General features: G+C 40.1%; 1 protein-coding gene across 1 annotated transcript in view; it reads left to right on the forward strand.

Annotated features, from left to right (window-relative positions):
* SETD7 (SET domain containing 7, histone lysine methyltransferase) overlaps positions 1-26,616 on the forward strand; it is a 69,977-nt gene extending 43,361 nt beyond the window's left edge. Inside the window, exons 5-8 of the mRNA XM_020967478.2 lie at positions 8,203-8,284; positions 9,772-9,889; positions 10,942-11,099; positions 18,558-26,616. Of these exons, the coding sequence (XP_020823137.1) occupies positions 8,203-8,284; positions 9,772-9,889; positions 10,942-11,099; positions 18,558-18,738 (539 nt within the window). The 3' untranslated portion in view covers positions 18,739-26,616. The remainder of the gene's footprint in view (positions 1-8,202; positions 8,285-9,771; positions 9,890-10,941; positions 11,100-18,557) is intronic.
* The last annotated feature ends 347 nt before the right edge of the window (positions 26,617-26,963 follow it).

Genomic DNA, 26,963 nt, shown 5'->3' on the forward strand with positions numbered 1-26,963 from the left:
TCTTAAAGCCTGAGCACCTTCCAATCAATTGTTGACTGTAAAAGTATGGTCTGCTTTCATGTGAATGACAAATAACCTCCTCTAGTCTATTTGCCGTGTTGGGCCAGGATGATCAATACTAGAAGTAAAAAGTCACTTCTAAGTGAAATGCTAATAAGAAGTAGAAGCAGAAGAAAAGGAACCTTCTGTGCTCAACATCAGCCTTGTTTTCTCCCATTCCTTTTCCCCCTTTAATGTTCAGATGGAGGTTAGTAATACAAATTTAAAACTCAATATAGTAACTGAAAAACAAAAAGCAGAGAAAGGGCCCAGGATCCTTTGATGCATGCTTGTGAAATAGAAGAATAACAGAGAACACAGCATTTGAATTGCACCTTGAAGGATTGGGAAGATGATTTTGATGAGTAAAGAATGAAGAAGAGGCATTTCTGGACTAACAAATCACATGAGCCAAGGGGTGGAAACCTCTGCATGTTTGACGAGAGAAGACTGGATGGTAAATTGAGGTCAGATTGTATTGGCCCTTAGATGATAGGCTAAAGAGTTTGAATTTCATTGGACAGGCAGTGAGAAAGTGGCAGGAAGCAACATCATTAGAACCTTGCATGAGGAAATTAATCTGGTAGCAGAATGAGGGATAGACTGAAATAGAGGTTGACTAGAGTTATGGAGACCAATTAGTAGGCTATTGCAGTGGTCCAGAGGAGAGGAAATAAGGGGCTAGACTAGGAGGGATGACATTGTGAACAGAGCAGAAAGAATGAATGTAAAAGACATTGAAGAGGAAGAATTGGCAAGACTTGGTAATTGGATGAAGGAGAGGGAAGTGTGCCTAGATAAAAGGGAGAAAATCATTCCCATTAACAAAAATAGGAAAGTTGGGAGGAATAGTTATTTGAGCAGTCAAGATGACAGTTTCTGCTTTAAACATGTTGATTTTAAGGTACTGACAAGACATCCAGGCACAGATAACTAATATTTAGTGTAATATCAGACCCTTAAAAAGTCAGTCTGGAGCTTTGAGAAAAATGGCTGGAAATATAGATTTAGGCATCACCTCTATTTTGCTGGTACTTGAAGCAGAGGGAATGGATGGAATCACCTAGGGATAGAGTGGAGAAAGTAGAACACAAATAAAAGGAAACAAAAATCATTAGAAAAGATGGAAGGAAAAGTTGTAGAAGGATAAGGACCAGCAAAAGCCCATTGGACTGGTGATTAGGACAGGATTGGTGATCTTGGAGAGAACAGTTTTATTTTTTTTTAATTTTTTTGCAATTGGTGTTAAGTGACTTGCCTGGGGTCACACAGCTAGTACGTGTCAAGTGTTTGGTCTGAGGTCATATTAGAACTCAGGTCCTCCTGACTTCAGGGCCAATGGTCTATCCACTGCGCCACCTAGCTGCCCCAGAGAGAGCAGTTTTAATAAAGTGATGGAGATAAAAGTCAGAATATAAGGAATTTTAAAAAAGAATCATTAGTGAGAAAGTAGCTAGAGACAGCAAGCATAGTGTGCATTTTTTTTGAGGTTATGGTAGTAAAGGAAGGAGACATGAAAGGTGGTGGAACTTTGAGGGGGGTAGCAGGATCCAAGAAATTTTTTTTTAATTAGGTCAGGTGATAAAAGCAAAAATTCATAGACTCACCAAATGCTAGATCTAGAAATGACCTAACCTGACTTCATTCATTTTATTGGTGAGGAAACTTTAGTTTGAAGAAGTGAAATGATTTCCTGGGATAACCAATTTAGAGCCAGAAGGGACTTTAGAGGTCACCTCCAAAGTCATTGTCCAGAGTCTGAGCTAGTCAGTGGCAGAGTCAGGACTTAAGTCCAGACCTTCATACCTGATACCATGCTGATGAGCCAGGGTTCTGAAGGGAATGAATAGGGATAGGATTGAAGATACAAGTTAGCCTTTAAAAGGATGAGAGACCTTTCTTCATTTGAGTAAGAGGAAAGAAGATGGATAAAGAGAGATATTATGAGGTACAGAGAAAATGAGGTTGAGGGAGTTTGTGTCAGACGGCCCTGATTGTCATCTCAGCCAAGGTAGGAAGCAGGGGGATTTGCACAATGAAGGCATGGGAGAGCTGGGGAGAACAGAAAAGGTCCAGAACAACTGCTGTGAGAAATGTGAGAGGGAATCCACAAGAGCAGGAGGAAACAAGTTCAGAGCAGTGAGAACTGAACAGCTGAACTATGGAATTTATAGAGGAATTGTCTCGACTTTCTCCAGCAATGCTCAGTAGCTTTGAACTGTGAGCAATGAAGGCAGGTGATGGGGATCTTCTAAACCTAGGAATGGATAAACTGGGCAGACCAAATGTCAAGAAGGCTCTGAGGAGGACATCATAAGAGCAACTGACCCCATTAGTTGCCAGTGGTCTCTCTCATATTCATCTGTGTACATGTATACATGTTGTTTCTACCCCATAAGATGCAAGTTCCTTTATGGTAGGGAGTGGTTTTTGTTTTTTCTTTATGTCCCCAGCACCTAACCTGGTGTTGGGGATTCTGGATAAGTTGGTAAATGAAGCCAGAAGTGGTCTTAAAGTTTGGGAACACTGGGAATAGTTGATTATGGAGTGATTATGAAGGCAAAGGTCTGAAGAAATTGGGCAAGATTGTGGTCAGAGAAGTGAAATATGACATTCCAAGTCTTGGATGTGGAACAGTCTCATATGATGATGAGGTCCTGGGTGTGGATGTGTTGGTGGGTATTCTGAGTAGAGGTAAAGTGGGGAACTCTGAGGCCATGATATTAGGTGGCAAGGGGAAGGTGGAGAAGGACATTTGAACTAGATGCTGAGGTCACTGAGGAAAATAAAAGGATACCTGTTCCATGATGCTGATTAATAGCTGGAGCTAGGGAGATAGTGGTCTAGGTGGGTGATGGTGCAGTGACTAAGTGATGATGTCAGAACATCACTCTTTTTTTTTTAGGGTTGTTTTTTTTAAGGCAATTGAGGTTAAGTGATTTGCCCAGGGTCACACAGCTAGTAAGTGTCAAGTGTTTGGTCTGAGGCCATATTTGAACTCAGGTCCTCCTGACTTCAGGGCCGGTGCTCTATCCACTGCACCACCTAGCTGCCCCAGAACATTAGTCTTGAAGTGGCAGTGAGGGAGGGAGTGCAGAATGGGAAATGCTCTGTCCCCTCATCCTCAGAGGAAATGGGAAGAGTTGCTCACTGCATTGGAGAAGTACAGTCAGGAGAAAGAAGAAAAGTTTTAATAAATGCAAGGTGGAAAGAACCCACTAGGGAAAAGGTATGGGAGTTTGGTCAAAAGGAAACAGAAGTCCCACAGGAAATAATCTGTTTAGCTGGTGCTGGTGGTTATTTTTTCCCTGAACTACATTAGTTTTTAATGGATTGTTTTCTGGCTTTTGATTTTGGAATTAGGTCCATATCCTACCTAATTGGAAAATGAGTTAAGCACCAGTGGGATATTCAGGGGCATCCCAGGGTCCTGAAAAAGTTAACTTACCTTGCATGAATAAGCACTTTCAGAGACTGTTTCACCCAGTGGGTCTCCCAAGAGCAGTGGTTTTCAAAGAATGTTCTGAAAAAGGGTGTTCTACATTGTATTCTGTCATCCCTTCCCTTTGTGGTATAGTGGAAAGGGAACTGCATTTGGAGTCATGGGAAATGGGTTCAAACCCCAGCTCTGTTATTTATTGCCCAGTGCTCAGCTTTTTTCACCTGTAAAATGAGTGTAAAATGAGTATTCTATAATCTTCATCATGATCCCTTTGAAATCTAGAGGCAGCATGATAGAGTTTAAAAGGGATAGACTGGAAGTCAGGAAGACCAGGTTTGAATCCTACCTGAGACACTTACTAAGTGTATAACCTGGGGCCTCATTTCCTTCATCTGTAAAATGGGAATAATAGTCCCTTGGACAGCAAGGAGATCAAATCAGTCAATACTTAAAGAAATTAATTCAGACTACTCACTGGAAAGTCAGATACCGAAGCTGAAGCTTAAATACTTTGGCCACATAGTGAGAAGAGAGGACTCATTGGAAAAGACCTTGATGTTGGGAAAGATTGAAGGCAAAAGGAAAAGGGGACAGCGGAGGATGAGATGGAGAGATAGTGTCATGGAAACAACAAACATGAACTTGGACAGACTTCAAAAGGTAGTGGAGGATAGAAGGGCCTGGCATGCTACGGTCCATGGGGTTACAAAGAGTCAGACATGACTGAATGACGGAACATCTGTAGTGGTGATGGTGGCATTGTTATTGTTTGAAATCACAATAGTAGAGTTAGCTTTAACTCTGTAAGTGGAAAGACAGAAAGAGAGAGTGTGAGAGAAAGAGAGGAGAGGAGAAGACAGAAGAGGAGACTGAGGAGGGAAAAGGAGAGGAGATGAAAGGAGAGAGAGAAAGAGAAAGAGAGAAACGCTGTTAATTTGGATTTGGAAGTAAAAGCCCTGGGTTTGATTTCTACTTACCCTCCCTGTGCCTCAGTTTCCTCATCTATAAATGGAGGGAGTTGGACTTGGCAGCCTCTAAGATCCCACCCTGCTCCATGATCCCATGATCATCTATGTTCTATGATGAAACTATGATCCTATCTGTGATCATTGTCGTTTAAATTGTTGAAATATGACAACCCTCCTCCATTTTTGTTTCTGCCATGAGTTCATAATTAACTTTTAATATTTAACTTTCTAAATGGCTTTCTAAAGTGAGGGTGTACTATGACAAGCATACATAGGTACCCAGAGTCACCACCCTGGTGAAATCAGATCCTTGACACTCTGAAGTATTCAGGAGCAATAAGAGGTGGCCTTATTCACATCTTGCCAAAAATAGCACCATTCCTCTCACTAATGCTGGTGAGGGTGGAGTTCTCATCTTGGTTGCTTGTGACAAAGGGGCATGGCTGGCAGAGTGAATTCTCTAGAGCTCTTTTATCTGTAATGCGGTATGTGGACTGAAAGTTTGAGAATGATTACTTGCTAGCATCTGGCCTGGAGGTAGCTAAAAATTGCATCACTAAGAACTTTTTGACAAAATGTTACGTTTGTACATTTCTATAATTTGAATAAAGCAAATTCAAAGGCAAAATGATAGAAGAGATAGAGTAACTGACAGCTGCAGCAATATATATACAAGGTGCCCTCAAAGTCTTTTTTTTTAACTTTTTAAAAAATTTGTTAATTCTTAACATTCTTTCTTTTTTTTTTTGTTTTTAGTGCCAGATTCTCTTCCTCTTTCCCACCCCTCCCCTCCCCTCTGAGAAAGTAAACAATATGATATCAATTATACATGTGAAATCATGCTAAACATATTTCTATATTAGCCACATTGCCAAAAAAAAAAAGCAAAAGAAAATAGATAATGCAAGACAATTATATTTCATTTTGCACTCAGAGTTTATCAGTTCTCTCTCTGGGAGGTAGCTAGCATTTTTTTTTTTATTATGAGTCTTTTGGAATCATCTTGGATCACTGTATTGATCAGAGTAGCCAAGTCTTTCACAGCTGATCATCATTACAACATTGCTGTTACTGTGTACAATGATCTCTGGGTTCTTCTCACTTCACCTTGTATCAGTTCATATAGATCTTGCCATATTTTTTCTGAAACCAAACCTCTTGTCATTTCTTATAGCACAATAGTACTCCATCGTAATCATATGTCACAACTTTTTCATCCATTTCTCAATTGATGGGCATTCCCTCAATTTCCAATTCTTTGCCACCACAAAAAGAGCTGCTATAAGTATTTATGTACCTATAGGTCCTTTCCTTTTTTTTCCCTTTGATCTCTTTGGGACACAGACCTAGTAGTGGTATTGTTGGATCAAAGGGTATGCACAATTTTATACCCCATTGGGCACAGGTCCTGAACGTTCTCCAGAATGTTGGACCAATTCACTACTCTACCAACAGTTTATTAATGCACCTATTTTGCCCTCATCCTCTCCAGCATTTGTCATTTCTGACAGATGTGAGGTAATACATCAGAGTTATATTAATTTGCCTTTCTCTAATCAGTAGTGATTTAGAGCTTTTTTTTCAAATGATTATAGACAGCTTTGATTTCTTCTTCTGAAAACTGCTTGTTCATATTTTTTGACCATTTATTAATTGGGGAATTGTTGTTATTTTTACAAATTTGGCTTAGTTCTCTATATTTTTGAGAAATGAGACCTTTATCAGAGAAATTTGCTCTAAATTTTTTTTATATTACTTAATTGTCTATGGCACCTTTTAGCAAAATACAGTTTCCCCAATTATCTCTTACAATTAGGTTTATTTTTGCTTTTGCTTTGTCTGAGATCATGATTGCCTCCCTGCCTCTTCACTTCAGCTGAAGCATAATAGATTCTGTTCCAGCCCTTCATTTGAACTCTGTGTATGTCTTTCTGTCCCAAGTGAACAACATATTATTGGATTCTAGTTTCTAATCCATTCTGTTATTTGTTTCCATTCTATGGGTTAGTTCATCCCATTCACATTCTCAGTTATGATCACTAACTGTGCATTTTTGTCTACCCCATTTTCCTCCGCTTATCCTTCTCTCTCTCTCTCTTTTTATCCTGCCCCTCCTCAAAAGTCTATCTTGCTTCCAACTACTGCCTCACCCAATCTGTCGTACCTCTTTTTATCACTCCCCCATATCTCTTATTCCCTTCCCCTTCTATGTCCGTATTGGATAAAATAGATTTCTATACCCAACTCAGTATTAGTATACACTATTCCCTCTGTGAGAATGAGGTTCAAGCATTGCCTGCCACCCTCCATTTCCCCCTGTACTGTAAAAGCATTTCCTTGTGCCGCTCTTTTATGTGAGAAAAATTTCCCCATTCTACCTCTCTCTTTCTCCTTATCCCAGTAAATCCCTCTTTCTCACCTCTCTTCATTTTTTTTGAGATCATTCCAACATAACTGACTCACATCCATGTCCTCTGTCTATGTAAGCTCTTTTACCTGCCATTATATCACAAAGTTCTTAGGAGTTGCATGTATCATTTTCCTATATAATAATGTAAACAGTTTAACTATATTGAGTCCCTTATCATTACTTTTTCATGTTTACCTTTTTATTCTTCTCTTGAGTCTTGTGTTCGAATGTCAAATTTTCTATTCAGCTCTGGTCTTGTCATGAAGAATGCTTGAAAGTCATTTATTTCATTAAATATCCATTCCCTCCCACCACCAAAGTATAAATATTATAAATGTATAAGTACAAATACTATAAATACTTAGTTTTGCCGGGTAGGTTATTCTTGGTGGTAATCCTAGCTCCTTTGCCCTGTAGAATATCATATTCCAAGCCCTCTACTCCTTTCTCATAGAAGCCATTAAATCTTGTGTGATCCTAACTGTGGCACTACAGTATTTGAATTGTTTCCTTCTGGTTGCTTAAAGTATTTTTTCCCCTGACCTGGGAGCTCTGGAATTTGGCTATATTCCTGGGAGATTTAGTTTTGAAATCTCTTTCAGGAGGTGATTGGTGAATTCTTTCCATTTCTATTTTACTCTCTGGATCTAAGATATTGGGGTAGTTTCCCTTAATTATTTCTTGAAATATAATGTCTAAGCTTTTTTTTTTAATTCTTGTATTTTGTTTGTTTGTTTTGGCTAGGCAATGGGGTTAAGTGACTTGCCCAGGGTCACACAGCTAGTAAGTGTCAAGTGTTTGGTCTGATTTGAACTCAGGTCCTTCTGAATCCAGGGCCAGTGCTCTACGCACTGCGACACCTAGCTGCCCCTAAGCAATATCAAGTAAATGGAAATTAGTAAAGAACTTATTTAATAGCTTTAAACTACACTAAGACTTTTGGGACATGATAATGTGGTGTATTGAAAAGAATCCTCAATTTGGAATCTAGAGGATTTATGTTCCAATTCTGGCTTAGTCACTTACTACCTGGCCTCAGTCCCCTCATCTATAAATAAGGGGCCTGTAGTAGATAGGCTCTGCAGTCTTGTCTCATCCACCTCTGAATCAATGATCCTGTGATCCTAATGACCCAAGGAGAGTGAGTGGATATCCCATAATGTCTCTAAATGCCTTATGGTGTTTTCTGTCTTATAGGATTTTTTTCTATTTTAGGGCATAATTTGGTATAATTTTCTTTGAAACATTTTACCATTTATTGTTACTGTTAGAGAGAGAGAGAGAGATGAGTATTTTTAATCACTGTATGCTAATGGTGCTTCTGCCTGGATTTTGTTTTTTAGGTTCTGTCTACCATTTTGATAAGTCGACTCCATCCTGCATTTCTACAAATCCCCTTCTTCCTGATCCTTACGAGTCAGAGAGGTGGGCTGTGTTTTTTCCTTTAGAATTTTAAAATGTCTCTCATTTCACTTATCTAATATGAAACAGCTATGGAGTTAGTACTAAAGCTATATGGTGGTATTCTATATGGTTGAGCTTACTTATTCACTTAATGATAATCATGGCTCCGTTTTACACAACACTTTTAAGTTTCAAAGTTCTTCATCTATGATATCTCATTTGGTCTTCACAACAATCCCTGGAGATAATTATGCAAATATTATTAACCCATTTCATGGATGAGGAAACTGAGGTTCAGAGAAGTTAAGTGACTTAATATTATTATTGTTCAGTCAGTCTATAATAATCATTTATGAAGCACCTACTACATGCCAGGCACTGAGCTGAGCTCTGGGGATACGAAGAGAGGCAAAAGACAATCTCTGCCCTAAAGGAGCTCACAGTTTAATGGGGAAGTCAGCTTAAAAATTACTATGTACAAACAAGATAGAGAAAATAAATTGGAAATAATCAACAGAGGTTATACCCTACCAAATGTTTCCTCTTTATTTCAACCTTTTTTAATATGAAGTATTTACTGAATTTGACTTTATCAGCTCTGCCTTTCACATTGTCATTTAAAAGTTTCATTCCCAATTAAAATGACCTTTACTTTTAAGTATTAATAAGCTAAGATAGGACTTTCTTAAGTTTTGGGAAAGGTTTCCCTCGGGAAGTATGGAGAGAAAAGTTGCTTTAGTGAACTAGTGAAAAATTTACATTTACAAAAATACAAAAAACGTCATTCTTAAAAAAAAACACAAAAACTAAAAACTTCAACGTGGTATTGTAAGACCTTTCTAAAGGTAATCTCTTCCTTCTCAAAAGAGACCTATCTTATGCTTTTTCCAATTGCCAGGCAAAAAAGGTTTTAATTAGGCTTTAATTTTGTTTTTTCAGTCATTTCAGTGTCTAGCTCTTTGTGACCCCATTTGGGGTTTTCTTGGCAAAGATACTGGAATGGTTTGCCATTTCCTTCTCCAGCTCATTTTACAAATGAGGAAACTAAGGCAAACAGGGTGAAGTGACTTGCTCAGGGTCACACAGCTAGTAAATGTCTGAGGCCACATGTGAACTCACAAAATGAGTCTTCCTAACTCCAGGCCCAGCACTCTATCCACTGGGCCACCTAGCTGCCCTTTAATGTTTTACTGATACTTAAAAAAAAAACAAACCCCCTTTTTTTTGGTATCACTATCACTTTCCCATAACTTGACTTGTCACTTGACTTGTCCCCTGATAACACTTTTCCTTCTAATGAGCCCATCTGCAGGTCTGACAAAGGGTACACGTTGTATCTCAATTGTTCATTGCCTCTCTGAGCCAGGGGAGAGTTATTGGGCCCTTTCTTAGCCCCAGTCATGTAAATGACACAGGCAGACGTTGTGGATAGAGGGATAATTGTGCTTCAGAGAGCTCTAGAACTTGCTGTAGGCTCACCTCTTCCCCTTTGTTTTGGTTCTCTTTAGGGTTTATGTTGCTGAATCACACATTCCCAATGCTGGAGAAGGGCTGTTTTCTAAAGTAGCAGTGGGCCCTAACACAGTTATGTCATTTTATAATGGGATCCGAATCACACACCAAGAAGTAAGTGTCACTGGGGAAGAGACAATCAGCTGATGAGGGCCAAGAGCACCACTGGGAATCTCAACAGTAACAGCCATTAAAAAGATAAAGAGAAGAAAGCTGAGCGCCTCTTGGGAAAGGAACATCAACCTAGGCCTCCATTTCCCAGCTGTAGAATGGGCTCACATCCCCTGCCCTTGCCTCTTTTACAAGCGTCGGCACGTATCAAAAGTGAGCTTATGCCCAAATTTGGGATCTAGGCTGAGAACAAATCAGTAACCCATCCCCTTTTCTGCCTCTTACCCAGGTTGACTTGAAAGTTCTTGACTCAGAATCAAGGTGGTAAAATGATTTACATGAAGTATCCAAAGGGGTTTTATTTTTTTTTTTTTGCTGAGACAATTGGGGTTAAGTGACTTGCCTAGAGTCACACAGCTAGCAAGTGTTATATGTCTGAGGCTGGATTTGAACTCAGGTCCTCTTGACTCCAAGACTGGAGCCCTATCCACTGCACCATCTAGTTGCCCCATCCAAAGGGATTTTAAGGATAGTTGTTATTTTCTCTTCTAAATTGTGTCCATTAAAAATAAATAGTAATTCTGACACCTGGGCAGACACATCTAAAGCAGGTGATCGAGAAAGGATGGGAGACCTTGGAGAGAGACCGCAGACCTCTCAGGACACAAGGGAGGATATAGAGATCCCAGAGCCCTGAACATAGATATCTTGAGGTGGCTACTGGCAAGGTGGCCACTGTTATCTTCTAGCTTCTTATTTTAAGGTATTTTGCTGACTATGTGTTAAGTTCATTTGTTTCTACCTACTAAAGCCATATAAAGACTATCACTCTCCTCTCCATTTCAAAGCCGTGGGGCAAAGTGATGATCACTCTGGCCTTGTTATGGCCCTACTTATATGCCCCCTGGGAATGAGAGGGTGGAGGGATAGATGTTCTGTCACTTCATCCACAACAAAAATGTAAGGACACATATGTTAAACCACTCAAAGCTCTTTACATTTCTTGGAAGAAAAGTCATAGCTTTGTGATGGTGATGATATTGCTTTTCTGAAAGGTGGATGACAGAGACTGGGACCTTAATGGAAACACACTGTCTCTTGATGATGAAACGGTCATCGATGTGCCTGAGCCCTACAACCACACATCCAAGTACTGTGCCTCCCTGGGACACAAGGCCAATCACTCCTTTACTCCAAACTGCATCTATGACGTGTAAGTACAAGCTAGAGGTGTTGAGGAGATGCTGGTCCTCTTGGCCCTATCACATGAGAGATCTTGCGGTGAAAAGGAAGCACGCAGGTCATTCGCTAGCAGAGCACAAATTCTATCAGGCAGCTTGGGGTCCTGGAAAGACTTGATTTAGAGTCAGAAGCCCTGGGTTTGAATCCTGGCTCTCCTGCCTCACCCCAGGTTGCTTTGACTAAGTCACTTTATAGCTCTTGACTTCATTCTCCTCATTTACCAACTGGTGGGGGGAGGGGGAGAAGGATGTTGAACTAAATGATTTTTAAGGTCTCTTGCAGCTTAAAAATCTTATAATCCTTATCTATAAGGAGAGTATTCGAGTAGATGAGAATGCTAAGGTCTCTCAGCTCTAAACTTCATGACTGTTTTAACATAAACAAGCCAATCTCTGACCTTGGTGAGGTACTACATGTCAAAGTGGTAGTCAGGGAAAAAAAATTTTTTTTAATAAACAAATAAATAAATAAATAATGTGGTAGTCAGAGATCAAATGGAAGTGGGTGGTTGTTATTTTCTCTGTCTTTATCTGTTCCACAAGAGTTGAGATATTAGACACAAATGGCGGTGTGATAAATTACTTTTGAGAAGTAATAGAGATGACTAAAATGTGGAGATGGTACATTGGAAAGAATGCTGGCTTTGCTGTTAGGCTGGGGCTTGATCCCCAGCTCAGCCACTTACTACCTGGGTGATGACCTCTGAGCAAGTCTTCTCTAGACCTCAGTTTCTCTCATCTGCAACATGAGAGAGTTGTACTAGATGACCTTTGAAGTCCCTAATAGCTCTGACTCCATGAAGAGCTTGGGATGTGCTATATTTAAATCCTCCATTTCCTCCTCATCACGCTGTCTTGGGCAGATCCTTTGCCTGCTCTGGGCCTCAATCTGTTCTTTTGAAAAATGATGGAGTGACCTCTAGGTAACCTTAGAGGTATCTTCCAGTTCTATATCTATGGTCCTGTGATTTTAAAAGGTGTTAAATAGAAGAAAAGCAGACCACAAGCTGCTCCTGCATCTCTGCTTAACCAAGGACCTGTCATGCATGTTTCCATTCCTTTGAGGTCCATTTTAACATCTCTAGTAAAAATAGGAACACCTGGCTTTCATATAGGACTTTAAAGTTTATAAAGTGCTTTACAAATATCTAGTTTTAGCCTCATGACTACCCTGTAATGCTGCAACTATTATTAAACCCCATCTTACAGATGGGGAGACCGAGGCTCAGAGAAGTCTTGAAGCTTTTGGTGCATTCATATTTTCAAAAGACAGGAAACAAAAAGACTTCCAGGCAGATCGAATGTGCTTGTCTGTTCTGAAATAGGGTTTTTCAAGCTCCTGGAAATGTCCCTCTTGGGACTAAGAGGGGGCATAAACATTGCTCGGGCACGAGGCTTCTTTCTCCCCTGGCAGCTGATGACAAGTATCGAAGGAGGGTGAAGGACATGTGTGATACAACATGGTGTGGGCATCAGCATTGTCCCCGGCAACACAAAGCCCAAAAACAAAGTTGAGCCACCTAGTGATGGTGAGCTCTTTCCAAGGTCCACCAATTCTGGGATCCATTGAAAGGGCAGAGTTTGTTTGTTTACTTGTTTTCCCACAGAGGTGGAGGAAATGCAATGTGAATTATGCTAGCATTTTTCTCTTCACCGATATCCAACTTATACCACAGGATAGCTACCGGTCAGATCCTCAGTAATGCAAGATAAAGAGGAAATGCCTTAGAAGGGGTTACCACTGCACAAATCATACAAAATCATGGGAAATGCATGCATGAGGCATAAGGGGGGGGGGGGCACTCCCAGATTGAGAATTCCTTCCACCAGTACTGATAGCAAATCACACCCCATCAATGACTTAGTAAGTTTGGGCTAGGGAGTCGTCTGAGGCTCTTGGAGGGGTCACCCAGATAGTAAGTTAAGTATCAAAGGTGGGATTCAAACCCAAGTCTTCATGACTTCAAGCCCAGCATTCTGTTCACTACATCATACTGCCTCTACATTGTGGCATTTAGCTCAGTTTTCCTCAACATACCCGGTTCTGTCATATAAGTGTTTAATTATATGAATCAATATTTCTTTCAAATACTTTAAAAATTATTCCAGCTGAATATGATTGGCAAAGGGAAGCAGCTCTTTTTGTAACTTCAAATATAGGTACGGTGGTATGTGAGTTATGTTTTTAATATAAACAGTGTGCATTGTAAGTGCATAGTATGTTCTATGTGTTTATAGTGTGCATGTGTTATGTGTCTGTTTGATGTATAGTGTCTTGTGTTTACACAGAGTGATTTGTGAGTATATAGTGTGCATGTGATTTGTGTGTATAGTGAATATGTAAATACGTACACATGTACAGAGGACACACACGTGCACATGTGTTTTGGACCCTCTCTGTCAAAGGACATAATGCTCATTAAGGTGGAAGGAGGTATGTGTGTATATGAGAATGTATGCTTTGGTGCCCTAATCATTCAGTGGGTGGAGGGTGGTTTAGTAGGTACAGGGCTGTCTTTGGAGTCAGGAAGACCTAGGTTCAAATACTGCCCCTGATGTTGTACTAGCTGTGACTTGCTATTTCTCCTTCACAGAATTACAGAATGTTAGAGCCGGAAGGGACCTTGGAGGTCATCCATTGCAGCCCCTTCATTTCACAGATGAGAGGACCAAGGCCCAAAGTGGAAAAAGTACATAGTTGCCTCACTAGAAAGTGGTAGAACCCAGGCTTATACCCAGATCTTCTGATTTCAGGGGCAATGTTTTTACTTTGACGACACCCTGTCTCCCAAGCTATCTGTAACTAAAATAGAAAAAAGGACTGAATAAAAATTTGTCAGATTAATAAAGAGGCCATAAGATTATCTTGTGAGCATGCTGTGCTCACATACATTTGGATGTGAGAGCCACTCACTCCAGGTGAATTTCAGTGCTAAAATTAGTGAGATTTAAAACTTTTTTTTTTTTAATGAGGCAATTGGGGTTAAGTGACTTGCCCAGAGTCACACAACTAGTAAGTGTTATGTATCTGAGGCCAGATCTGAACTCAGGTCCTCCTGATTCCAGGGCCAATGCTCTTTTCGCTGCACTACCTAGCTGCCCCTGAGGTTTAAAACTTTGAAGGCCAGTCCCTCTCTCACCTCCTACCACCAATATCATGGTAACATCTCTCCAGCTGACACTGAAATTCAGAAATACTCAGTAGACAGATAAAGCACTGGCTCTGGAGTCAGGAGGACCCAAATTCAAATCCTATCTCAGATCAAACACTTGACACTTAATAGCTGTGTGACCTTGGGGAAGTCACTTAACCCCAATTGCCTCGCCAAGCAAAAAAAAAAAGAAAGAAAGAAGGAAATTCAGAAATAAGAAAGTGTCCAGACCAGCTTGGAGATTGCCAGCTCAGTCCATAACTTCTTTCTCTGCTTTCCATAGGGCACTGATTTTAGTCATACTTTGTTTACTTTTGCAAACATGTTTCCTGCAAAAAGAGATTTTGATAGTGACATGAGATTAAGACGTTTAGTATATCAGAGACAAAGATTAGAAAATGATTGCTTTGGGGGATCCTGTACTGTTGAGAAAGGAAGGAAATTGGCAATAGAGAGAAAAAATACATTTTAATAATATTCTACTGAGAAATTCCTGAAATTTCCTGTGAAGGAGACCCCTAATCCCCAAATCCTTTTCCACATCAAACTGTATTGTATTTCAGAATCCTCAGCATCCTACATAGATATCTTGTTTTGAAGAAGAGTGTAGCACAGGAAAAGTCAGGTTATATGAGTTCATTGTTGCTCCATATGAAACCCATCTTTTCCTTTCAATGCAATAATTTGGAAATAAGTCTCTGGTGTCCAGGGATCTATCTTAGGCCCTGTATTATTTATCATGTTTTGTCAATGGCATCAATAAAAGCATAGATCACACACTTATCAAATTTTCAAATGACAGCAATTAAGAGAGATAGGTGAACAAGTCGAGATTCAAATATAAGTGAGTAGACTGGTACATTGGGACAGATGTCATAGAATAAAATTTAATTAGAATAAATATGAAATCTGAGACTCAGGTTCAAAAAAAACAACTTCACAAGTACAAGAGGGGGAAGATACAGCTAGATAGACCATCTGAAAAAACAAACAACTGGGATTTTGAGTTGCCTAAAGCTCAGAGCAAGTCAATGGTTTGTTATTGGTAACCAAGCATGTTAATACAAATAGAGGCATAGTGCCTAGGACAAGGAAGATGGAGGGGGAAAGAATGGAATTGCTGCTATACTTCAACCTGGGAAGACCACCCTAGGTTATTATTTTGTTCTGGGTTGCCATGTTTTAGGAAGGATGCTGATAATCAGGAGAGCATCAAAGGTGGTCCATGTGAGGATAAAGGAACTAAGTATGTTTAGCTTAGAGAAGAAGGAAGGAGGGCATGATAGTTCTCTTCAAAATATTTGAGGGGTTCTGTGAAAGAAGAATTTGACTTGATCTGCTCAGCCCCTGGGGACAGAACTAGAAAAAGTGGATGGAAATTGAAGAGTGAAAATCTTCAGTTTGATAGAAAGAAAAACTTAACACAGAAATCCCTGAAGTGGAATGGGCTACACTGGAAAGTAGCATGCTCTCTCTTACTAGAAATCTTTGAGCCAAGGCTGAATGGCCACTTACTGGATCTCTTTTAGAGGTGATGGGTATTTGGGCACAGATTGAACTGGATGAATATTGTGGTCTCTTCCACCTCTGAGACTGTGCTTTGTGAGTCCTTTACATACTCTAAGTTTACATATGGGCAACTCTTGAAGACTACAACTTAGAGATGAGCTCCATCTTGGACTGGAAGAGGAATTCATGCTGACAGTTTTATACACGTGTGAAATCACAGGTCCAGACCCAAAAAATCATTCAGTGCAGAGATATAGACGTAAGAAGAGGCAGTGAGGCATAGTAGAAAGAGCATGAAATTTGGACTTAGAAAGCCCACATTAAAGCCTTAGCTCTTAAACTTCCAGGCTCTGTGACTCTGGGCAAATACTAGATTCTTTCTGTCCCTCTGTTTCCTTATCTCTAAAATGGACTTAATTAGTATTCCAATTATCTACCCTGAAGGGTTAGTGTTAAGAAAGTGCTTTGTAAAGCTTAAAACACGGCAGGGAGAGAGAGAGAGAGAGAGAAGAGAGAGAGAGAGAGACACACACACACAGAGAGAGAGAGAGAGAGAGAGAGAGAGAGAGAGAGAGAGAGACACAGAGAGAGAGAGAGAGAAAGAGAGAGACACAGAGAGAGAGAGAGAGAGAGAGAGAGAGAGAGAGAGAGGTAGGTTAATAATAACCAACACCTGAAATAAATGATTTGGAGTTCTTTTCTCCTTTTTCTCTTCCCACCCCCTGAAAGCTTTTTGCTAATGAGTATGGAAATGACAAAGCAAAAAGGAAACATAAAAATTGTAGACCTGGATCTTGGAACAAAATGTCAGCCAGAGCTCCATTCTTTTCATGTGATTTTAACAATGGGTAACTTTATTTAAAGAGAAAATTTAAGAGATAATAATCAGGGATTCTTGAATTTCTTTGCCTGTGTCAAGGAAAGCTTTCCCTTTAAGATGGAAGATGACCTGAGACATGTTGGCTGATGAAACTCCTTTCCATAATATTAAACTACAGAGAAACCCTAATTCCAGCCCTTCTCTCTGTCCCTCTCTATGGGGGCTCACCAAGCCATTACTTCCCAATTCATCAATCACATCTTGTTCTTAGAAAATGAAGGCTTTCTAAATTATCCCTAGTTTCCCTTTCCATATCCTATTTCTCAGGTAGAATTATAAAGGAAAGACTAATTTCATAAGCCACTTGTGGAAACGAACCCATTTTGCAAAGGGAAGTTGTTGGTCAATCGTTTCAGTCATGTCCAACTCTTCATGACCCCATTTGGGGTTTTCTTGGTGAAGATACTGGAGTGGTGTGCCATTTCCCTCTCCAGCTCATTTTACAGATGAGGAAACTGAGGCAAACAAGGGTTAAGGGACTTGCCCAAGGTCACAGTTAGTAATCTGAGGCCAGATTTGAACTCATGAAGATGAGTCTTCCTGACTCCAGACCTGGTGTCCTATTCACCGTACCACCAAGCAAAGGGAAAGAAGCCCGATAATAGAGACAATATTACTCTTCTAATTAGTGAGCATCATAGTGTGAAAATGCTGCTGCCTTCATGAGTCTAGGAAGACATGAGAGGCAGGCTATCTGAGAGCTTAGGGATATACCTTTTCTAAGATCTTGTATTTACTTTTATGCAAACAAAGGTAAAATACTTCAGCACATCTTGAGCTTTTGAGAATACAAGTGGTACGTCAGGATGCTCAGATTCCTTAACATTCCCTCTAAGAGCAGGGAAATTGACAATTCCTCCCCCTCCTCTCAGTTTTCACTCTGTATATGTTTTGTATATATATGTACCTGTGTACATGTCATTTTCCCTGTGCAGAAGGTAATCTCCTCGAGGGGAGGAACTCTTTCATTTTTTGACCTGTAACCCCAGTCCTAGAACAGTGCCTTGAATATGATGAGTACTTAATAAATGCCTGCCAAATTCCATAGAACTCAGTGGCAGCTCCAAGGGCTCAAGTTTTATGCAGCTATACCACTTCAAGATGACATATCATCATAGTTTAGCTATGATGGGTAGCAAGATGGTACAGTGGCTAAAACACCAGGCCTGGAGTCAGAAAGACCTGAGTTCAAATACAACTTCAGACATTTACTAACTGTGTGACCCTGGACATAGCACTTAACCTTGTTGGCCTCAGTTTCCTGATCTGTAAAAAGTACTGGAGAAGGAATGGCAAACCATTCTAGCATCTTTGCCAAGAAAACCCTAAAAGGGGTGAAGAAGAGTTAGACATGACTGAAAGTGACTAAACAACAAACACAACCACTGAAAAATGATATATCATTATGGTTTAGAGTTGGAAGCAACCGGAGGTATCATTTAGTTAAAACTCCTCATTTTGTAAATGAGGAAAACTAGGAAACAGAGAAGTTAAGTGACTTGCCTGAAGTCACACAAATAATAAGCAGCAGAGCCAGGATTTGAACCTAGGTCCACTATCCTTTTCCCAGCACTGATATCATTCAGGATAGATTTTTAAGGTGGCTTCGTTGGTTATATATTCACTGGTTTGTCCGTGTGAGTGTGTGTGTGTATATGTATGTATGTATTTAGACATACATACACACACATATGTATATATAGTGAGCACAAGACAAGCTCTAAAAAGGAGTCAAGATACTGATAGGAGGTGTTAACCCTTGATGCTTCCAGTGAAGATCCTTTGGTCCTCAACTCTTGGTTGAAGCCAATGCAATTAGACATTTGGACAATGTTTATTATTGATGCTAAAAACTGCCATGAGTGACAATGACATGTCTTGGTGTTTAGGTTTGCACATCCACGTTTTGGGCCCATCAAATGTATCCGCACTAAACAAGCAGTGGAGAGAGATGAGGAGCTCACTGTCGCCTACGGATATGATCATAACCCTCCTGGAAAGAGCATGCCCGAAGCTCCAGAATGGTATCGGATGGAACTAAAGGTCTTCCAGGCTGCCCAGGAGAAGTGAAATACAAACTCGGCTCTTTGGTTTATTGACCTGGAGTAGAAATTTGGATCTATGCACTACGTTTATACTGAAACTGGATAACCAGGGACTGCTCATGCTGTTATATCATATCCTCTCACTCTGTGTTAGCAATGAGTTTCTTGCATACTAACTAGTTTTGACTCTATTACTCATGCTAGGTTTAAAATTAGCTAGCGTTACAACAACACCTGATTGGGAGGTATTATTTAATATTTTGCCTAAAACAGCGTGATGTCCTTTGGGTATTTAGAATCTAAGTCTGCACCATATTCAGAGATGCCAAATGATTTGATTGAAAAAAAGGGAAATGGGGTATTTTCATCTTTTTTTTTTTAGTCAGTGGTTTTCCATGATGCTATTTCTATGGCTAATGTTAATGGTGTGATTACACTTTTGCATACATGCCACAGTGGAGGTTAGAGGATTATTACGCTTAAATTTCTCTAAACATAGCATAATTTGCCTTTTAACCTTTGATCTGTATCTTTGCAACAGAATGACTTTGTTTTTCCTAGTGTACAGAAGAAGCCTGGTTTTTTTGAGTCATTTCCCCCTTTCTTAGAACTCTCCTGCAAGGGAAAAACCTTTCTAATGGATTTTGTGTGAGTGGCTGTGTATAGATCTCTATGGCGCTCTCTATTTCTCTCTCTCTCTCTCTCTCTCTCTCTCTCTCTCTCTCTCTCTCTCTCTCTCTCTCTCTCTCTCTCTCATTGTTTCCTTGTTACATCCTGATATAAATAACTGGTTCTAGGAGCCAGTGTATTTTATAGAATTAATATCCTTGCATGAAAATGAAGAGCTCTTTGCTTTAAGACAGAAAGAGGAATGGGTTGGATTTACTTGCATCAAGCTATGGAAGATTTGTAATATGTGTATTCAGAAAGAAAGGAGGGAGGAATTAACACCTGGGGGCAGCAACCTGGGGCCATGACAGTGCTGTCTTCCCTCATGGGCCCTAGGATAACTTAGATATACATAACATGAGACATTTAAAGAGCAGTCTTGTTTGGGGCATAGTATATTGAATGCCATGTTCAAAAACCAACCCTGAGTCGTCATGTAGAATGTAAAAAGGGTTAAGGATTTGCACTTTAATGAAACTAATTATGGCACAAACATTGATCTCTAGGATCAGAATGGAATCTTAAGGCAAAAGCTCTTCATCATTGTGTTTGCAAATTACTTACCTGTTTCAATGCATTGTACAAGTTGTGAATCAAAAATAATACATTATAGTCAAAGCAAATAGCATTTCAGCCACTCTGCAAGCCATATATACTAAAAAAAATTTGCAGAAACAAAGAAACAAAAAAAAACCACCTCTGTGTAAGGTAGCTATTTAGGTCTATACTATGACTTGGATTGCTCTGAATGGATTTATAGGTTTGGGGGATTTTGGTTTGTTTTTCAACTGCTTAAACACAGCTAAAGCTTAGCAATATCTGCTTCAGACTGCTTGGGCCATGCCAGCATTTCATTTGACATAGGTCTCTAGGGCAGCGGTGCTTCTAATTTGCAAAGTGTCATTGGTGGAAACTGACACCCAACTAGTCAGCTTAGGCATCTAGTTTAGATAGATAAAGATTTCTGAGTTGTATCAGAGAGGGAGCTATTTGTTGATTGGAAGATAGCAGGGGTATGTGGTGAATAAAGAAGTGAAATCAGCATTTGTGATTTCAAATCAAATCTTAGGTTACTCATAATCATGTACACCACTACATATTGTTGGACTTGATTGAAGGCCCTGAGCCTTTGGTTCAGTTCTCTGGCCACACAGCTTGCTCTGTTCAGGTTTTGCTGTCAAGGCTTGTGCAGAGGCAGCCTTTCCCCTCCCCACCATCTGTGCCACCACGCTTCCCAGGGTGCTCATCCTGAGCTAGGGCTGTTAACACAAGACCCCATGATTCCAGAGCTCAGTCAGACCCAGGTGGTTCTCACTATTCTGCTAATAGATGGTGAGCGTTCCATGAACCGGTACTTATTGAGAGAGTGAATATGATGCTTTTGCACTGGGGAGAGCTGGCAATAGTGAATGAATCCTCCTCTGCACTGCCATAGATCAGCCAGGAAGAAGAATGAGTAAGCTGCATATCTTTCTGATCAACAAACACCAAGGAACAGGGTGAGAATGACCACCACTTTGGGGAAAGACCCCATTCCATAAACTGTGATAGAGGGGACAGTGTTTCTTAGACTTACACACTGGTTGTCTTCATGGTGCTTAGGTTTTTATATCAGTGAATGTTTCTGAAGGTGAGTGATCTTTTTTTTCTGGGCAGTTAGCAAAAGAAAAATGGATTTAGTTATCCCAGTCATTTGAATCACAGAATTATGAACAATCTAGGTCAGGGCAAAGGAACCTCTAGCCAGGGAGGGTAGTTCTTCTAGCCATTGATTTGATGGTTGCATTCCTCAGGGTGATATTGCCTTGGTCATTGATACTGCAAGTGATAATTTCTCCCCCAGTGGATTGCTTGGGTTAAGCCATTTGGAATGGAGCCTCTAAAGGGTAAAGCATTAGAGTAAGTGACAAGCTGTGAAAAGTGTGAAGTATAATGGAAAGAGCGCTGGATCTTGAGTCAAGAGACATGGATTCAAATCTGACCCTACTATTTACTATTTGTGTGACCTCAGGAAGGTACTTAATTTTTATGAGCTTCAGTTTCCTCATCTGTTAAACGAAGGGGTTGAATTAGTTGATCTCTCTAAGGTCTCTTTCATCTCTACATCTGATAGGTGACCTCACTCCAAAGCTAATATCCTGAATCAATCATTGTGATCTGATGCTCACCTGAAAACTGATCATCTCCCTGGCCCTATCTCCTTCTCTCTACCTCTCTCTCCTTACCTCTGTCTCTGTCTTCCAGGACAGTTTAAGAGACATAGATTTGTAGGTTTGGAAAGGACCTCATTATAGATGAGGACCAAGACACAAAGTGACTTGCTCAAAGTCTCAGAGCTCAAGGTCCCAGAGACAAGTGGCAGAAGCAGGATTTTGACCTTTGGTCTTCTCTCTCCATCCCCTGTACACTTTGTCCTACATACATAGCCTCTCTCTCCCACTGGCTCTTCCTTTCTCCTTTCCCCCTCTTCTTTATTCTCTCTCTCTTTTTTTGCATCATATTACATGTGTCTACATGTACAAAGCTGGGACAAGGCATTTAGGTGCTCTTGGTAGGGTCTGAAAATTAGATGTCCCCCCTGGCTTTTCCTGTCTCGCAAAGGGACAGGAAAACTTTCACAGAAACAAATACAACTCCAAAAAAATAAAAACCTACATGCTGTGGAGAATGGAACTTTATGGCATTAAAACACATGTGCATTTGTAAAATATGATATCCCCAAAGTCCCTAGTTGCAACCTGTACATGTTCACATCCTGGGTGACCACCTAACTTGCCTACCCTTACTCCCATCTCTGTGTATGTGCATGCAGTATACATCCATCAGTTTCCCTCTGCTTCCTCATTCCTTTCTGCTATGTCTTTCCTTCCTTTCGTCTCCCTTTCCCTTTCTCTCTCTCCCTTGTTGCCTCTTCCACTAACCTGGACTTACTGGATACTATTTTATATTCCTTGTTTTTCCTCTTTAAGACAAGTGAGTCAATAATTGTATTTTGTTGCTTTGGATAAGCTGTGGGAGGCTTTTTGGTGGCCCTTGTGGGTGAAGGGAGAGAGAGGAAGATGCCCCCAGCCCTCACCTAAGTTTATGTGAAATGTGTTCATCTGTATCCCTATTTATTGTGTGAGCAGGCCCCTTCTGAGGGCACTCTGGAAGAATATGAGTCTAGTTTCTAATGGACAGATGTTTGGGGTCAAAGTCTTGATGGTGCCATATAGAATGTAAGGGGTTCCTGACCTTTATTTTAGCCAGGCTATGTCATTGATATATCTCAGCAGCTTTGCTCATTCTGCTGCTAAAGGCATTTGGTGCTGATTATTGGCAAATGTGGAATGGCTACCTAAAGATGAGTCTGTCCATACTGACTCTTCACCCTGCTATTTCTTTCAGTGTTGCAGGAGATGGAGCTTCTTGCCTTGTTTTTCTGATCTGGTTCCCCAGCACCCTGTCTATTCTATGGGATTTGGTTTAGAGGCTGGACCTCACAGAAGAAAAACAACTTCAACAACAGCCTAGTAGTAAGCATGGATGGTCTTACATTTTAAGCAATGGTTTTTGAGGTTTTTGTGAAGTCTTCCTTGGAGGCAAAAACTCTGCAAACAAGGCCTAGCTCTGGTTCCCTGTCTTCCAATATAATTTTTACATTCTTTTGGGGCTCTTTAATCCAAGGAACTTGGACTCTTTAAGTCATTATTAGACTTGGAGACTAGGCCTCTGTAAAAGTGTAGGTTTTTGCCCCAATCTGGATTGGATTTCATGCTTTCTGTATGTAGGTGAAGAAGTGGAGGGTGTAGAGGTTCCCAGGAAAGAATGAGTGTTCTAGGTCTCGCTTCTTCCTTTAGTTATCTCATCTCCATGTATGCCCTCACTGAATCTGGGCACACATGCATGTATGTGGTGAGGGGTGGGGAGGAGAGCAAGGGAAGAACTTGGCCTGAACCTTGGAATGTGTGAGGATGACATGGAAGAGATTGGATAAGGTAGAAAGCTGGATCAGCTTCCTTCCCTAGCATCATCGAGGCAAGGATTTAGAAGATTAAAGGTGAAGGCCCAAAGGGACATCTTCATGTTGACAAAAACAACTTGAGAGCTTGTATGTACGCAGTTGTGGACTAGCCTCAAGCAGCTTTTATCACTATGGGTCTCAGCCTGACTCTTTCGCATGCTTCTCTCTTTTCTCAGCATCTTCTCAAATCTCGGTGAAGCAGTAGCTTTGCATAAGCATTTAGTCAGAACTAATCCATAGAAACTTATCCCTAAATGGCATTTGAGTTGGCTAATTTGGGAAGGAAGAGCTTTATTCATAGAAAGATCCCAGATGAAAGAAACAGATTAAGACTTGAGTTTTGTTTGTTTTGTTTTGTTTTTTGGGGTTTTTTTTCTATGTTTGTTTGCTTGCTCTGTGACTTGCTTCACCCTGGTCTACCAAGAAACTTAAGAAGAAAATCAGTTTTTAAAAGCCCCTCTAGGAATCAGTTCAGGACCAGAGATGTATTCTGAGACACCTGAAATAGGGAAAAACTCTTATCTTTGTAATGTTAACAACCTGAAAATACCACCAAGGCTAATTTCACTATAATTGTTCAGGTTGTTGAACATGGTAACAGTTAACGTTTCATATATATAGAAATATGTATCTTCACATATATAAGTATGTAATATTTTTAAAAGAAAGATGGCATGGCCTAGTGAATAGAGATACAGCCTTGCAATCAGGAAGACCTGGGTTCAAGTGCTGCCTAGTCTTCCTGACTCCAAGGTCATATCTCTACCCACTAGGCCATGCTGTATGACTATACTACGTCTCTTGACCTCTTTGAACCTCAGGTAACCCCTTAACTTGCTGATCTGCATGGGTGGAGGGAGTTAGCACACTGGGTGTTTCCTGTGCTGATGATCCAGTCCAAGAAAAGGTTTAAAACTCCCCTGGGAGAAGATATTGAAAATATTCAGGTAGAAATGGTAGGCATTTGTTTTTAGAAAGCCAGTCATTCACCCAAGATTCAGTCTGAAAAGTAGGGATGATTTCAAACCAAGGCATTTCTTTTTTCTATAGTAAATGATTCAAAAGTAAACAAGCCAGCTAACCAACCAACAGAAAGCTGGTGTCACAGGATCTATTAATTGTATATTTACCTTCCACAGATCAAAGGTATGCAATATTTTAAAGATTTCCATTTGAAGCTCCCCAGTAAGATTCTTTCTTGCTTTTTCCCTGTTATAAATTTGAATCTCCTGTTTCGCTTTTTTGTTTTATTTTTAGAAAATTATTAAATTTAATGCACATTTTATTTTGCCGAACATAAGGATACACATTAAAAGCAATTAAAATATTGAAGCCATACATCCACAGGTGTGGGGAACACTTTCCACAAATTTTAATGCATTTGTATGTAAATAGATGTTTGTATGAGATATTTTCATGGTAGAATGAATATATTTAAATGAAATTGATTTATTCCAGTGCTATTAAAAAAAAAGACAAAGTTTTGTGAGGATTTTCTGAGTGCATTAGCAAAAAATACAGAACAATTTTATAGATGTCAGTAGCCTAAAAAATATTCTAAGTAGCAGCGACTTCTCCTCAATTGTTACATCTGCTACTGAAGAAGCTAATAAGGCTCCATTTCCCCCAGTGCCTGAGTCCCCTCTGGGTAGTAAATTAGGGGCTGATGGAGTCATAGTCACTCTTCAGTCACTACAGGGTCCTAAAACTCAATCAGAGCCATTAGTGCAAATAGTGTGATTACCCAATGTGGCCGCATTTTCTTGGGGCAGCATCACTGAAATCCACAAGTGGGTGTTGGAAGCCTGGAGACGCATTTTCCAGCTGCTATTAACCTCCATCCCTACTGCCCAGGCACAGACCCAGTTAGGTTGCTCTTAGTGAAGATCAGGTTAAGCCTCATTCTCAGGGTGGGGAGATCCCCAAAGTTCTGTCGATAGCTCCTGCATACACATCTTCACCCTCCAGAAGGAGGGGCTGGAGAAAAAGCAGAGAGCATCAACCAGCATTTTACAGAGTGGCGAATAACCTAATCTCAGTTCTGGAGTGAATGCATTTTCCTGAACTCCTAACTTACTACCAGAGAGACATCTATTTAGACAGGAGGAGAATCTTGCCCCTTCTGTATGGAACATTATGCACTCACAGTTGTTTGAAGTCATTTTCATATTAAGACCAGTCGCATTTCTAGGACATACCTCTCAATTATCCCTCAAAAATGAGACAGAACAATTTTGTTACCATGGATTATCAAGACTTGAGTTTTCTTAATGGTGCCTCTTGGACAAAATAAAATGAATAATTTTGTTATGATTAATTTTCAATGTATGTGCACACATCCTAATACAGATTTAGGTGATTCAATTTTTTGCTACTATAATTTTGATTGTAACATAAGAAAATTCCCAAGCACAGAGCCATAACTATGGTAGAGTGGCAGGGGCTTTGACCCAGGGCAACAAAATTTGAGCTTGGCACTTAATTAACAAGAACAATTAATTAGAATAGCGTAGCAACAGCATCTTTCCCCCAACACTAACCAATATACTGCAATTGAGCCCCTCCATTGTGAAACCCCATCATAGTGGTGGCCTCATTCACCTTCAGGGTTCCAGTGTCTTGGGGAGGGGGCAGCTGTCTTCCCATTATGGGGCATTGTCCTGAGATTTCTGCCTTCCTCCACCCCTCAACTGAATATATCTGAAAAAAAAATACTTTGAGGGTATGCTTTGTGAAGCTTGCCACTGGCACAAAAATTCCTAGTTATGGCTCTATACCTGGGCAAATTGCTTCAATAATTTTTCCTCTACTTTTTCATCTAACCTGAGCGGTCACTTAGTAGATTGTGAGGTATGTTTAAGGGTTGAAAGACTGGGGTGAGTTTGCAGAAGACACCGCAGCAAAACAGGAACCCCACCCCACTGTACCATGCAAACATTCTCGATTGGTCTCTTACAGCATTTAAACAAAATTGATAAGCCTTATCCAACATCTGTAGAGTTGTGATTTTTAAAACTATGGGAAACTAATGAAAGATGTTTACATGAATGATGTTTGCCCTTCCTGAGTTTTGAATGAGTTTTTATAGTGTGCCTGGGTGCATGTATAAGGAAGTAGGAAAAATGTTTCTGAAATAAAACTTGACAAATATTTGTAATGAGAAGTGAATTTTAAATATTGCTATAATTGCGCTATAGAAGCAATGCAAATATTAAACCAAAAAAATTACAATCCTGTCTTGTCATACTTCTCTTTTTTTTCCTCCTTCATAGGTGCTTGTGCAAAGGATCCATATCCTTTCCAGTAGAATGCTTAATAGTATACAAGAACTCATTTTGAATTAAGTCTTTGTGAAACACTCATGATTCCCCTAGTTTGTACAAAATGTTAGGGTAGGTGCTCTGGAGATCATCAGCAATACCAAGGAAAGGCAAGGGATGGAGTAATGGAGAGACCAGTTTGGAGAATAAGGACCTACGTCTAAATTCCATCTCCAAAATTAACTAGCAGCATGACTCTGGACCTGTCTTTTTTTTTTAACCACCACCATAAAAAGGCCCCTCCATCTCTAAATCCAT

The sequence above is a fragment of the Phascolarctos cinereus genome, unplaced genomic scaffold (genome assembly GCF_003287225.1).
Source record: "Phascolarctos cinereus isolate Bilbo 61053 unplaced genomic scaffold, phaCin_HiC Scaffold_9;HRSCAF=440, whole genome shotgun sequence".
Lineage (NCBI taxonomy): Eukaryota > Metazoa > Chordata > Mammalia > Diprotodontia > Phascolarctidae > Phascolarctos > Phascolarctos cinereus.